Genomic DNA, 15,244 nt, shown 5'->3' on the forward strand with positions numbered 1-15,244 from the left:
GCTAATGCGATCACTGAGGATTCAGTTCCGTTTTCTAAAAAAAAAAAAAAAAAAGTATTATTAAACTACATTTCCCATGAGCGGCTCTATTAATTGGTCGTCATACTCCGCACGAAATCTCGCGCTATGTGCGACCTGACCCTGCCCTATGTCTCGCGCACTCGCAGCTTCTTCGCTCAGTATATAAAGCAGGACAACGACGGAAGGAGGACGGCTGGGGAGTCGCAGCCCGGGATTGTAAATAAGACCGCCTAAACTGTGTTTTATTTACAAAAGTGATGCCGGCTGTTTTAAAATATCTTTCCCAGTTGTTTTAAATCGTTTTTCGTAATTTTTGGCTCTATTCCTCGCCTATTTCCGTGTGGTTTTTACACTACGCGTATAATGGCGAGCTCGGCTAACTCGAACCCAGTGGTAAGGATCAATCTCTAAGGATTGTCAGCGGGGGAAAATGGGGGTAAAGTTATTGGAAAGCTGTCGACGAGCTGGTTTTATGTATTACAGTAAAATGAGTCTGCTTTAACAAACACTTCACTGTTATATCTATTAAAGGGAATACTTAAGTTTCAGTCAATCGGCCATTATAATTAGTTTTCGAAACTAGGTAGTTCTTTCATTTGAAACCATCTCGGAGGAGGAATGGCTTACTTTAGAGAGGCAGTGTTTGAGTAAAAATAAGAACACGTGTAGAAACTGAGGTTTAGCGATGAAGATGTAATTTTAATTTAGTGGTTTATCGGCAGGTTGAAGCTTTCATTAGTTGGAAGGTTACTTTACGTGATCACAGTCTAATAGCGTGTATGGCTAAATTCATTTTTGGTAGACGCTTGAGCTGCCAGGTTGTCTAAAAATGCTTGTTTGTTCGTAGGAGGAAGAAATTGTCAATTTAAGCTTTTATTATTGGATAGCTTATGAAATACAGATGTACGCAAAGCACATTGTCATCATCCACGCCGAGAGAATTGAGCGTTTAATATATATAGTTTATATAAATATATATATATATATATATATTAAAGCCTCCTCAGTAGAAAGTCGTCAACTGCCTCATCATTGTCCACCATTCCACGACCAGAAGGCAGGGTAGCCGTCCCAAACCACTTCTTTAACCCATACCATATCAAATTTGTCCTTGCTACCTTCCAGCAGAGCCAAAAAATATTTAGCCAAAGCTGAGCACTGATAAGCTAAGACACCGAAAATGTCCTTCACATTCCGCCACACACTATTTAAAAGAAAAAGGCTGTCGAGCGCGCACTCTGCGGCTCCGTAAAATGGCTTCCTCGTCTCCCTTCTCTCTCGGTTCTGGCCCTCCTCCTTTTCGCTGCCTGGTTTTTATACAGCCATATTGGCTCTCTAATATAGACTGCCCGGGATGGGAAGGTGCTACTCGACGCTACGTCACCGGCTCTACATATAAACAGCAGACTGAGCTTTAAATAGTGAGGAGCAGACAGGCCGAGGGGGAGGGAAGGAGAGACCGAGGTCTGCGCTGCGGACATCGGGGCAGCGCAGTGCGGTGGCCCGCGCGTGTGTCGCTTTGTTTCAGCCTCGTATCACTCCGCTGAGACGGGACCGTTGGGCCCTGGCGAAGCTATAAACGTTATGTCTGCTTTTTCCAGCGCGCGCGCAGTTCAGACCCCGGGGACATGATGTTTACCTTAGTAGTAGTAACATAAAGAGCTAGTTTATATGGGTTAGCATAACAAGGCACGTAGCGCCGTGGAAACGCTGCAGCACGAACCCCACACATGATACTCAAGTGGGGGCAGTTTTAGAGTTTAGCTGCCCGCGTGCAACAACTATTACCGTGTCATACCAATGAAAGTCAGTGTGGCGAGGCGTAAATAAATGTGATAATTATAACACCATCAGCTGTATACTTGATGTTTTGTTGTCGTTTTGGCAGCTGGGAAGCCCAAAGAGGAGGTGTGTTTGCTAAGTACACTGTTGAGGGCTAATTTTGACATAAAACCCAAGCTCATAATGATCAATACTGACTGTACCAGACATGTTGTTCATGCTTTACTGGGAAAAGCAAAAGTGTCTCTAATATAAACGCCATACTGTAAAAGTTTCTTTCCTCTTTTCTTCTTTTTTTTCTTCCTCACAGCCTAAATTATACAAGAATGTGATTGACGATGTGATCAATGAGGTGCGAGAGCTGTTCCTGGACGAGGGAGTAGATGAGCAAGTTCTTCTGGAGCTGAAAACGGTAACCGTCCCTGTCAGTGTTGCGCCTGCATATAGTAACTGCAGGGGAAATGCCGCCTCCTGCAGAGGTGTGCGCTCTTTGTAGTAAAGTGTACTGTAGCACGCTCCCCCAAACCAGAGCGCTTTGGAATAACTGCTGACCACTTCCTAGTTTGGAAGCTGTTGTAGTTGCTGTCTGGATGGACAGAAAACAGACTTCTGGAAACTTTCTGATTAACTCACAAAAATGTCATTCATGTCTTGTTTCCCCCCCCCGTTACCATGGTTTCCTGTGATGGATGGTGCTCTCACTGCCACTGATGTGTTGCAGAATTTGCTTTGCAGCGATTTCTGTATGAGTTTTCTGGTGCAATCACCACCTTATATTCCAGTGTGACTTTCAGTGTTGCTTTACTGTTATAACACCTGCGTATGCCTGTGAGAAGGTGGTGTCTGAATACCATTGAAATGACAACTCGAACAGTGTGTACACTGCATGATATGCTCAATTCAAGAGGAGGCTATGGCACATAAGCCTACTAGGCAATGTGATTGACACAAATAAGCAAAAAATTCAGTCTTAGCTTCATGGATTAAACCAGTTTATTTGACCTCACTTTGAGTTTGTGACCCATTAGTTAATATTGATGTCTGGCTCTCTTCCACAGTCTCTTTTACCTGGTTCCCCCCCTGAGCCTGGTTGTGTTGGAGCTTTCTTCCTGTTAAAAGGGAGATTTTCCTTCCCATTGTCACCAAACACTTGCTCATAGGGTCGTCTGTTAGGTTTTCTCTGTATTATTGTACCTCACAACATGAAGCACCTTGAAGATGACTGTTGTGACTATAAAAATAAAACTGAATTAATTTAAACGATCGGCACGTCTGGTCGGTGTGATGCGTTCACAGGTGTGTCGATAATGACAGAATCTGCGCTAAACATTTACCTGGATGGAGATTTTCATTTGAAAACATGTTAGCATGGATTTAAATGGCGTCTTTGGCAGCTTTCTAACACATGTCTTTGTGCTGCCTCCGTTTGTCTCTACAGCTATGGGAGAACAAGCTTTTGCAGTCCAAGGCAGTGGAGGGCTTCCACACTGACGAGCAGAAAGCCCTGCAGGCCGCACAGCAGCAGCAACAACAGGTTCAGCAGGTCCAACAAGTCCAGCAGGTGACCCAGCCAGCTCAGTCCCAGCAAGTCATCCTGCCGCCCCAGCAACAGCAAGGTTAGCCAGCAGTGGCACACAGTGGTAAAAACATTTCTGAACAAGTGCAAAAACCCGTGAACGCCTTTTTGGGCACTAAAAATGTCGCCTGCAGCTTTGAGTTATTTGCCGAACTGGCACAGGAAACAATGAATGCTTACTGATCGTGTGCATTCTTTGTACATTTTATGAAAAATATGAGGAATTGACCTGAAAATGTTTGTTTCCGCAGCTCCCCAGCAGCAAGTCATTGTTCAGGAATCTAAGCTTATACACATGGGTGGAACGGGGATGGTGAGTGGATCATAGCACCAAAAATAAATGAAACTGTTTTTCGGGGAGGCATATAACAAGTAGCAAATGTGTTTATTAACAGACATAGGTGATGCGATATCCATATGTGTGATGAACAGAACGAAGTGCTGCTCATTTTACGTTTTTAACAAATTCAGACATATTTTCTTTGAGTAGAAGTGAGAAGCAAGAGAGGGTCTCTGCAGGCTTCTTCCTTAGTCCAGAATGATTGATCAAGTGTCACACGGATGGGGCAACAGGACTTGGAAGAGATTAACGGACTATTTAATAGCCAGGACTGCAGTGGATATAAGCCAGCAGTAATGCATCCTCCCACATGCTACTGCTGTGTCTAATACGCACTGACAAACACACCTTTCCGTCATCGAGTGAAATATGCAGGAAATCTTTTCCACTTTTTTCAACAGCACATGTTTAACGCAGCATCTGTCCATATGAAGCTTTCATCTCTGCTGCTGCTTCTTTCTGTTTTCTGCAAGTGATTTTTGTATAATCCTCAAACGGTTCTTCAAAGCTTCACTTGCCAATTTTTAATCGTTTTCCAGTGGCTTTGTAGATGCAGCGAGAGGACAAACATGCTGCTTTTATCATGTCAGTCAATGCAATCTGAAGTTCAGTGCTTTAAATTGTAAAGAAGTTCAAAAACATTAAGTACTTAACATTGAAGTCTTTCATTCTTGAACCCTGAAATCCTCTGCTTCTGTATTATTTTGCATGCTTGTCACCGCGTGTGTTCTTCTTTCCTCCTCTAGAGTGCAGCAGCTACCGCAGCAACCCTGGCTTTGCCCACAGCGGTCACCCAATACCAACAGCTCCTCACCAGCCAAGGTAAAACATGTTTATTTGCATTAAATTGCAAAGAAATGCTGTTTTCTCTCTGAACTATCTTCATGTGTAAAACTATATTTACACAACGTGCACCCACACGCTTTGTTTTAACGTCTCAGGCCAGATCCTGCAGTTAGTCCGTGGTCCCAACGGGGCTCAGTACATCATCCAGCCCCAGCAGCAGATCCTCCTGCAGCAGCAGATGCAGCCTGGTGGCGTGCAGGCACCGGTAATACAGCAGGTAAGAACTGTCACGCAGAGGGGCAGGGCTGCATATGACAGGAGGAAATGTGTGTGAAAAACAAAGCCAAATGGAGAGAGGTGGGGGGAAAAAGTCGTGGTGTGTCTGATTTATCTGCGTAATCAGTTCAGTGTCCGTTTGTGACAAGTAGGTTAAATAAGGCTACATATCTGTGGGCCCTGTGGCTCTGACACAGTGGAAGAATCAATTCTTGGAAAAATAACCTCGAAATATGTAAGAAGTGCCATGAAAAACATGAAATGATTCTGGGAAATCGGGAGGATGCTGATTGCTCAGAGCTTACCACTTACCCCAAAAGAAATAGATCCATGACTCCACTACTTGTGACTTTTCCTAAATAAAAACACAGATTCAGATCAAAACTAGTGCCAAATTTCATTCATTCAGTTTAAATTGAGTCGGTTAAAATGTTGCAAAAGTGTTGTGCATATTCAGGTGGAGATCTTGTTTTAAAATAGAGTTTACATGTCGTGTTTGGGGTTTTTTTCCCTTCTCTAATATCTGTTTAGGTTCTGGCTCCTCTGCCAGGAGGCCTGTCCCAGCAAGCAGGAGTCATCATACAGCCGCAGCAGATTGTCTTAACCCCAGGAAACAAAGTCCAAGGCAATACACAGGTCAGAACTTCAGTTCCTCCTGCACTCATTCCATTTATATGGAAGTAGTTTATGCTCTATAGTAGTGTTTCCTCCATTTCTGTTCTCTTTGTTGTTTAGAGAAATTAGAGTCTGTTTAATGTTTTAGAGGAGCGTCTGGGAAACCTTTGTTATTAATAATAACACCTGCACTGTGAAAGCATCGCGCATCAGTCAGTGTCACAGATCAGCCGATTACACTGACAAACAGCATTTCCACTCAGATGTAGTTTTGGTGTGAGTAACTATGGAAAGATTTGGTTAGCTGGCCAGTGTAACTGAGCTACACTGCAAAAATCTGCAACGTTAGCTTTTAAATCAACAGGCTAACATTAGCTCAGAGCAGAGGTCTTCCCTCCACGAGTTCAGTTCTTTAATAACTTTTTCTTTCAGCTGTTAGCCAGCATTAGCTTACTTGCTAACACAGACAAATATCTTGATACCCAACATGGCGACTAGCTGGCAGACCTTATCTTTGCTACAAAAATGCTCCTTGAAGTCGCATCATTTTTGCTGTCCTGTCCTGTTACCAGTCACCTTGTGGAGCATTGGACTGCCATTACCTCATAAGACTTTGTTGTTACACTTTCTCTTACCGTACATTACTAAATCTCCATTTGCACTATTTGCCTATTTGCACTACTCTGCCTGGTTTACACTCAATGTCACTTACCCATTATATTGTATATTGTATAGCTTTCTTGTTATATGTAAAATTGTATTTATTTAAATTTTTACTTTTTAATTATTTTACTTGCATTTTTAATCACTTTTATATTTAAATATATTTAAATGTTCATTTGCTATTTATCTAGGGATTGAGAGTAACGCAATTTCTATTCTCTGTATGTCCTGTACATGTGGCAGAATCGACAAATAAAGTTGACTTTGACTTTATTTTGGCTTTGAGTTGGAGTCTGTTGTGTAAAGAGCTGGTTATTTTGTCCCACATGAAAGCAATGCTAACATCATATGGGCGTACATGTTTTTAAACTCTGAGTTTCTTTCTACCGTCAGGTGATGCAAGCAGCAGCTATGGCGCCACAGCCCAGCCAGGCAGCAACAGCTCAGGTCCAGCAGGTCCAGCAGGCCCCAGGAGCGACTGCACCACAAGCCTCAGCGCAGCCCCAGGCCCAACAGCAGCAACAGGCCCAGCCTCAGGCACAGCAGCCTCCCATGATGCTGCAGGTGGACGGAACCGGGGAGACGTCTTCAGAAGAGGACGAGGATGAGGAGGAGTACGACGAAGATGACGATGAGGAGAAAGACAAGGATGGAGCAGAAGATGGGCAGGTTGAAGAGGTGAGCAAGGGAGGAAATAAGAGTGTTCAAAAACTCGCACGTTAAAGTTGCAGTAGGCAAGAATTTTATGGTCATTTAATATGAAGTAAGAAAGCCGTAAACTTGTAGCACTGATGTTTCTGCCCCTCTTCAGAGCTTTTGTTTTCCAGAGTAGCTAGCAGTAGCTTTCCACAGGTAGCTGTCGTTAAACCCCGAAGAAGTAGCTCTGTCCCAGAATTCATAGCGCGGCCCAGCTCAGTTTCCAACAATGGCGGCAGCTAGTTAGTTTTAATATTACTCTTATTATTCTTTCTGGGTCACAAAATAAACGTTTAACATATTTTCAGGCGAGAATGTAACTGTGTAAACCTCAAATATCTGCTCAGTTTATCAAGACACCGCATATTTTCAAAAGCGCTCCGACGTTTTCGGAGACGTCTGTTACCCACTAGCTCGATAGCTAGCCGGGGGCTAGGCTCACTAGCGCCGTGAGAACACCGGACTCCAGGCAAATCGTTTTCAAACCCACCGCTGTCTTTCACTACTCAGGTTAAACATATGAGTCACTTAGATAACTTAAAATGTTATTGTTTGGCTTTTTTTTAGTATTTTATTTGTTCCTGAGTAAATCGGTTTGGCTGAGATTAAAGTTATAGTTTTTACACAGCTGAATAAACATCAAGCAGACAGCTGATTATCAGAAGTGTGAGATGCTCGAGAATTTACTCCGGTGTCCTGTTATATTTTAGATAGCAAGGAGTTTATTAAACTTCACCGAAACAATCTGCAGATTTCATTAAAATTTAATAAACTATCATCTTGTCTTTATTTTTAGTTAGCACAGACCTGAAACACTTAAAGCTGTAAGCTAATGATAGTTATATAAGAGCAGATGCTGCTGGTGCAATAAGCTGTAGTTTTACATCCAATGGATGATGATCTGATTAGTCGACTATCAAAATAATCGTTTGTGGCAGCCCTACTACAAAGGTTACTCTGTAGTTTGTGTGGCTTTTCTGCAGAAGATTTTATAACACAGCAGGTTATATTTGGCACTGTTTGGTATCGGGCAAAAAGGAGAACGGGTTTAAAATCAAACTATTACTTGTTGCAATCTAGATTTGTGCTTTTACTGTTTAAATAAAGAAAATCCTGAATCTTAAACCACGTTTCTGAGCAGCAAACATTTGTGATGAATCTGATTGTTTTGGTTTCCTACTCAGGAGCCGCTGAACAGTGGAGACGACGTCAGCGACGAAGAGGACCAGGAGCTGTTTGAAACAGACAACGTAGTGGTGTGCCAGTACGACAAGGTAGGAACTGATATATTCTGAAAGGCTGCAGTGTGTTCAAACCTGCCTGTGTATAAATATGCGAGTGCCTCTTTGGTACTTTTATGACATGTCTTGATATAGATCCTCCTGCGCTGGGGCCCGTTGGCTTTTATGCATATCAGACTCGTTTAGTTTCACATCAGCATCCAGACGAAGACGTTAACGCTGAGATTTGCAGAAGCAGTGAAAACAAAGAGATTATAAAATAACAGCGCAGAGCAGTTTTACCGTGTTAATGTGATTGGTACTCAGCATCGCTGTCAGCCTTTGTTTGCCAGTATCATTCAGGGCGCTGGAAAGGCTGCTGTAGATTGAAGGACGGGGCTTAAACAGTTTTCACAGCAGCCTCCTCGTTTTTGGGGGAAAATGTCAGAAATCGTTAAAGAGGTATTTCACATTCCTTGTTGTGAGTCTTCACTGTTTGCCTTTGATTCCCATCACAAAGCATCGAGTTGTTACATTATTTGATGTTAATTCAGTGGAGAAAGGCTCCAGCAGCGGTTAATGCCACAGTGAGTTTGTCTGGCCTCGGCGCAGAGGCTAAAGACATCAGTCTGCGTCCACTGTAAGCTGAAACAATGTCCATCTGTCCTTGACGCCTACAACACTCATTTCCTTCTCTTTACTCTGCAGATTCACAGAAGTAAGAACAAATGGAAATTCCACCTGAAGGATGGGATCATGAATCTGAACGGGAGAGACTACGTCTTCTCCAAAGCCATCGGGGATGCCGAGTGGTGAAGCAGAAAAAGGAACGGGAGAAAGCAACAGGAGCAGGATCTCTGTAACTCCTATCCAGTTAACAGACAGTTTAGCATCCTTCCACATCCTGTGACTGGATTCATTCAGGAAACTGTTTCTGAGACTCAGAACTCTTGAGACAAACCCAAAGGACTGTGAGGTACTGTAAAACCCGGGTGTAGTCAGAAAACACTCGACTAGCCTTGCGGGATGAGAAACCAACAGAGGAAGGGAAAAGCCCCGTGAGCCGAGCACCGTTTCTCTTTATTTCTTCTTCCAGGCTTCTCTGCCTTTCCCCCCCAGAGAATTCACCTAACTTTGGAAAGAAAGCATTTCACCATCATACAGGTGTAGAGGACCAGGGTGACCTCGGCTTCCCTGCCACACAAGGTCAGAGGTCATTCGTTATAACCCCATAGATGAGAAACACCTTTGCAATCACTGTAGTCGGTTGACTGGATTGACTCGTGTCTACGTTCGTGTCCAAACTTAGTGCCACCAGTCGAGATCGCTGCCTTTAGAACGACCAGAATCACCTGTTTTTGGCTTCTTTTTTTAATATCCTAATTCTGTCTGAATTCACGTTTATGAAAAAGGTGCTCCAGAGTGTTTTTATGTAGGCGACCTGTTCTTTAAACATTATGTTTTAAATGCGTTTAATGAAGGAGTTAAAAAAGAAGGTAAAATAACATCACCTTACAATAACTCATTTTTTTTATCTTCGTCGCAGCACTTAACCCCCCCTCCCCCAGCACCCCCCCACTGGCTTCTCTGGGGCTTCATTCCATCTTTAACGTTAAGAATAAAATAAAGATAAAAGCGTGAGACACTGAATTCATTTAAGGATTGTACAAAGGTGTCTCAGTTTGTCCTGTTGGTGAATCGCCTTTGCTTTTATTTTTAGTTCTCTGCAGCCGTCGGAAATTTTGCACTGTCGGTTTATCAGTGTGTTGTGAAGTCAGTCAGTCCACTTAATCAATAGCCGCAGAGACGTGTGTGTGTGTGTGTGTGTGTGTGTGTGTGTGTGTGTGTGTGTGGGACTGTACAGACACGTGGTGAGTGTGTGTCGTTGTCGCTGGTTTTCTGTGAAAAGGTTTCAGTTTATTTCTCTCACAGTCTGAAAATGTCACAGAGCAGTGAGGTTGGTGTCTGTCCTGTTTTTTTCTATTTATTTCTGAAAGTTCATAAATTGTTTTTCTTTTTTTTAAGGTTGGAAAGCCGCACCAAACTGTGCTCTTATAATCTAACAAGTGTTCCTTTTTCTTTTCTTTTCTCCTTTCTTCTTATGTCAGCCTGATAAAAGCTGCACGGCGCTGTTTTCCAAACCATTTCGTCCACCGTATGTTCTCGTCTGCTTCCGTTTTATTCATGACTTTTAAACTGAGGATATTTTCTATCCAAGTGAGTTTAACTCGAGGGGGGGTTGTGTGTGTCTCTGCAGTTTGTTTTTAGTGCCCCTGTTGCAGCAGTTTGAAATAAAGTATATATGTGTTTTGACTGTTGTGTCGACGTGGTGCTTGGGTGGCTCCATAGTTGTTTTTTAGCTGCACAAAGAAAACCCTGATACAGGACCTGATGGAGAAAACAGAACATTTTTCACACGATTTAGTTGAATTATATGAAATTTTTACATGAAAGATCAAAGGAAGACTTTCCACACATGGCCCCCAGTAGATTTATTTCCTTTCCTCTGTTTGTCATTTCCATATGTAGATGTTGTGCGTGCCTTTTTGAACTTTAGTTCATTTTTTGGTGGGGGGGGGGGGTCACAGATGCTAGACTGAGAAGGATGTCTTATTAAACTGTGCTCTATAACCATTTTGTCGTGTGTTCTGCTCTTCTGATGATTAATGAACTGTACTGTTGGTATTCGTGTAATTTTCCTAAATCAAGTTTGGAATCAAACTCAAGGTTGTGCTTTGAATACATAAAGTTGTCTTTTGCATAAAAAGAAAGAAAGAAAATTAAAATTTAATTTTTGCATTATTTTGTGGCCTAAATCAGTGTCACTCTCGCCCCCTCTGTTTCTTCCTACCTTCTTCTGTGATACCTGGTCAGCTTTTTGGTTCTGCGCTGATAAAAGCAAATTTATCGATTACTCGTGGGAGCATCTTGAACACTAAACTATTTAACTGTTATTTCAGTTACTTTTAAACTATTTTTGCTCACATTTTTAATCCTGTTGAGACTCCGTTTTTAACTGCTACTATTAGATGTGGCTCGAGCGGTAGAGCAGGTAGTCTAATAATCAGAAGGTCAGCGGTTCCTCCAGTTTACCAGCTGGAGGGGTTCCTGGCCAAGATCATTAGGAAGTGTTTAAATATGTGTGTATAAAAGTTGCGCTTCACCAATTCAGTCTCCATTTCCGATTTGTGTCACACTTCTTCTAGGGGAGTAGTTGGTGAGTGCAGACCTGGTATCGTCTGGAGCAATCTGTTAGCGGCCGAGGCAATCAAAGGTTTTTGAGTCAGTACTGTGTACTCTTTAGTAAACGGTTTCATTTTGCACGTGAGATAGCATCAGTTTTCTGTGAGCGTCAACACACATTTTTCCCGGTGGTTGCCAGGGGGTCGTGAATCTCTAGCAAGATGGCAGTCAGTTTGATCGTGACCGCCTTCAGCCTCTAGCAGCTACTAGGATGCATCTTATCCTCACAAACGGTGGTTGGCAGGTGGTCATGGACTGGTCTTTAGTAGAACTGCAACTGCTACAGTGTTACACATTTGAAATGGTGGAAAATTAGCAGTCACATGACTGCAAGACCTTAACAAATACCAGTCCCCTTCCCATTTAGTGAGCCAACTGTTTCATGAGTTTATTACTTATGTGTTTCATTATTCTTTAATGAAACTTCTAATGGCGTTCATACTTTTTAAATGTTTTTGGTTGTTTTTTTCTCTGACATTTAAATTTTAAATCTGTTTCCAAGACACTCAAACCAGTAGTCCTGTCTGCTAGCTACCAATGACGACGGAGTTTTGTAGCATGGCTGAAGCTGGTACTGTAAATATATATGAGGTACATTGTTTTGTGTAGAGAGTGAGCCACATTTTACACATTAGGAATCAAGGCAGTTGAATCCATTGAAACTTTGAGTGACAAAGATGACAACAAGGACTAATTTCTTTTAAGCAGCGCCTCGGACAAACATCAGGAGCCAAACACTTTTGTTTCTTCTTTTCTTTCTGTGGTTTAAGTTGTTAAGTTGGCCCTCGATTTAACTCAAAGGAGCATGAAATGTCTTAAATCTATCTTGTCTTAAGCTGTAGCTAACTACAGTTATTTTTGTCTTTAGCAAACCGTTATCTTTTTGCTAACTTGCTAACCAGCTAAAGGCGCTCGGTGTCAAAGGCTTACTGTCTGACAGACAGCGGGGATTATCCTCCTTGCAGACATGGGTATCTGTAAACACCATTCATAAGTCTTTCTGTGACACTTCTCTGAAGTATGTAGTTGTGTTTATGTTAGGCGTCTTTGTGGATGAGTCACACAGTCACAAACAAATGGGCAGACATGGTTGTCTGCAAGGACCAACCATCCAAGTCTTCATCACTGTGGCCCACGTGCTCCGGCAACGTGCTGTAATACGGCTTTAACTCAGCACGATTCAGATTTCTTGATTGAAATATAATCCTTGCACATTCTGTCTTTGTCGCTGCGTAACAGCTCTGTAGGATCACTTTCATGCATTTGCTGCAACCTGCACGAGACCCCGAATCTGCATCGCCCAATCTTCTTTTCCATTTTTCTATATCCCACCATCTGGATGACTGTCAGGGTTTGCACAGCATGGGCGTTTTCCCGGCTTTTCCTCTAATTCCTACCCAAACCGACACAATCCCAGCGTATTTCCTTTCAGGTAATTATGAGATAAAGGTGTGGTGCAGTCGGGGATCAAAGCTGAATCAGAAACTACATGGAGATTTTTGCACTTGATTGTAAATGGATTTGAGGGCAGACTGTCACTTCTACAATATATCACACTTCAGCGCTGAATAGACGTAGCGGAGGAGCAGTGTATCCCTGGCTGCTTCTGATGAAGTGGGCCCTTTTGCTACTCCTGGGCACTCAGACATAAGAATCTGAGCTGCTGGCAAATGAGGCTTATAATGAGACCCTGGAGATGTCTTGCTCAGACTCTACAGCTTTCTCTGCTTACCAGCTAACCTGTGGTGACTGCCAATCAGCTACGTAGCAAGTGGAGTAGCCGGGCCTGCTGGCTGTGGCATGTAGAGCTTACCAAAGTCTTAGAAAACAGCAAACTGTGACAAAACAGAAAAAACGGGACAAAAACCTTCATCTGTTTTCAGCAGAGATTCTGTCTATCCGGACTTTGGCTGCAGCAGGACTTTTATAGTATCCTAGACTGTCTCACGTCAAGCTGTGAATGTTGTTCTAAACAGCTTGTCACTTTTCTTTTTTTATTATAGGCCTGCTTCAAAAAGCCAATGCCATATAATTGCTATCTGTGCTGTTATGGGGTGATTTCCTCTGTGGAGTACTTACCGAGTTGATTCAGTCATTCTTACACGAATGGGTAAGTTATTTAAAACTAGGGTACAAAGGTGTATTAAAGTGAAACCTTATTGTGTTTGATACCTCTTTCAACACCTTTCAGAATTGGTCATTTTTAGTTTAGGTGGGGAGGCACTTTAGCTTTGTCCCCATATTTGAGCTGTTTTGGTTTCTTGCACTATAAAACCAAAGAAGCCCTCGACATTATATGAAGCAGTTAGTTTTAAGCATATTCCCAATCTTACCCTAAAGTCATCAGTTTTAATACTTGTGTCTGACTCAAGTAAAAGTCATGTGATTTAAGTCCACGTGGGGCAGAAAGCCTGCGATGAATCATCTTCGGCTAAATCTGCAAGTACGGTGCTGCAAAGTGTGCAGTCTTAGTTCACCTCAGTACGCATGAATGCTCCAGCACTTCTCTGCTTTTTGTTTTATTACTGGGGTTGTGCAGGTGGAGTTGCATCACTGTTTCATGTATTTCTGGTTTAGGATCATCTTCACACGGCAACAGCTGTAATTTGAAACGTCGCCTGTCAGCAGGAACTTTCTCAATAAAAACAATTTCCAGTTTATTAGAAATAATTGATCCAAAGTAGACACATGTTCTAAATTGCCTTCCATACACACCTGCACAATAACTAAGGTTTACTATCAGTAGTATAGAGTAGCACTTGTCACATCATCCTGTGTATAAAGTATTAGAATGTATTTTGTTGAAGGCTTGGAGCCATTTTTCTTTCCTGGTTTAACTCAAGTGTCTGCAAAGGTTGTAGATCCTAAATATGAAACTCATTTCCTGATGAGTGAAACCACCTGCAGAACAACAGAAGAATGAATGTTTTCACTGACTAAAACCCTGCAGTTCGCTCTGGTCATCATTCAAGAGCTCTCCAGGAGACAGAGGAACTTGACTCTTTAAGAGGGCCATCCACGTTGACCGGGCCAACGAAAGGAATGACGCCAAAAATGCAAGAGATTTCTTTTTGTTTCCACAACCAAACACTGGATGCATACTCGTAGGCTTTGACCTCGTCAGTCCCTCTGTTCACGACTCCTTTTCCCACTCTATTTGAGTTTGGCAACCTAATCCGGTGTTATCGAGGTGCATCGTCGGGGACGGGCCTGCTTATTTGAGGAACGGCTTGGAGATGAGTTTATTTGTAATACTGGGAGAGGAATGATGAGGCAGGCCTGAGACCCAGCTAGAAGAAGAATATCAAAATAAATCCATTTCACAGTCTCATTCAGTTTGCTTGGCTCGGCCTATTACTTGGGCCATGACCGTACCTGCAAGTCTGTAAAATTCCATGTAATCATTCGGGAAAATGCTGGATTCTGCAGGTATATGCCACTACCACCAGTCGCTTTGTGTGCACCCAGACACCTACGCAAATGTGCATAGACTTTGATTTTTATCAGTCTTGTCGTGCACACACTCGTGAACAGTGAGTTAACACTAGCTGGCAGCGGAGACGTCCTCTCATGAAGGCAGCCAGGCCCATCGTGCTCCAGCTCCAGAGTGCTTTGCATCTGAAGGGTCCAGACTGGCTCGCTGTTAATACGTGATTGGAAGAGATGGACCTGAAGCCGTGGAAAACGTTCAACTGAAAATGATGTCCCGTCCGTTCGGAAATTCACCGCCAAGCGAGGTCTGGAACGCAGTCAGCGGATGCCACTCTTAATTTTCCCGACTTTGAAAGTAGAGACCATTCCAGTTTGTGAGGTTTAGAGTGATACAAAGTTGGGAATGTTGCACTATATTTTCCATGCTGACACAAATTGCAGCAATCTGATCGAATATCTTCAAGACAAATATGGATGCAAAATGTATTTTATTTTTTTTAAAGAAAAAGATGTGAACTAATCCCCACTCGCCCTGTTCATCTCTAAAGTCACTCAGGAGAGGAAATGCTAACCTGATGTTTAGCCACTATTAGC

The 15,244-nt window shown here is 42.7% G+C and overlaps 1 protein-coding gene across 2 annotated transcripts; it reads left to right on the forward strand.

Annotated features, from left to right (window-relative positions):
- The first annotated feature begins 169 nt into the window (after nucleotides 1-169).
- Nucleotides 170-10,772, forward strand: gtf2a1 (general transcription factor IIA, 1). Of its 2 annotated transcripts, XR_015125116.1 has the most exons (11): nucleotides 170-414; nucleotides 2,114-2,215; nucleotides 3,242-3,419; nucleotides 3,631-3,692; nucleotides 4,466-4,541; nucleotides 4,661-4,782; nucleotides 5,313-5,417; nucleotides 6,453-6,737; nucleotides 7,940-8,029; nucleotides 8,684-9,181; nucleotides 10,084-10,772. XR_015125116.1 is itself a non-coding variant. In XM_086264895.1 (10 exons), exons 1-10 carry the CDS (start codon nucleotides 385-387, stop codon nucleotides 8,789-8,791), a joined length of 1,158 nt encoding a protein of 385 aa, XP_086121021.1. In that variant the 5' UTR covers nucleotides 170-384; the 3' UTR covers nucleotides 8,792-10,772. The 2 variants fall into 2 exon arrangements, 1 of the variants encoding a protein (XP_086121021.1); XM_086264895.1 differs by having other exon boundaries at nucleotides 8,684-10,772.
- The last annotated feature ends 4,472 nt before the right edge of the window (nucleotides 10,773-15,244 follow it).

This window comes from Aulonocara sp. 'chitande type north' Nkhata Bay, linkage group LG15 (genome assembly GCF_057382095.1).
Source record: "Aulonocara sp. 'chitande type north' Nkhata Bay isolate Kocher_YH1m ecotype deep benthic linkage group LG15, A_spYH_male_GT1.1, whole genome shotgun sequence".
Lineage (NCBI taxonomy): Eukaryota > Metazoa > Chordata > Actinopteri > Cichliformes > Cichlidae > Aulonocara > Aulonocara sp. 'chitande type north' Nkhata Bay.

Coding starts and splice junctions, on each gene's coding strand:
- gtf2a1 (XM_086264895.1), top strand. CDS start 385: ATGGCGAGCTCGGCTAACTCGAACCCAGTG. Junction 5,418..6,452: donor AAGTCCAAGGCAATACACAG/GTCAGAACTTCA, acceptor TTCTACCGTCAG/GTGATGCAAGCAGCAGCTAT. Junction 8,030..8,683: donor TGGTGTGCCAGTACGACAAG/GTAGGAACTGAT, acceptor TTTACTCTGCAG/ATTCACAGAAGTAAGAACAA.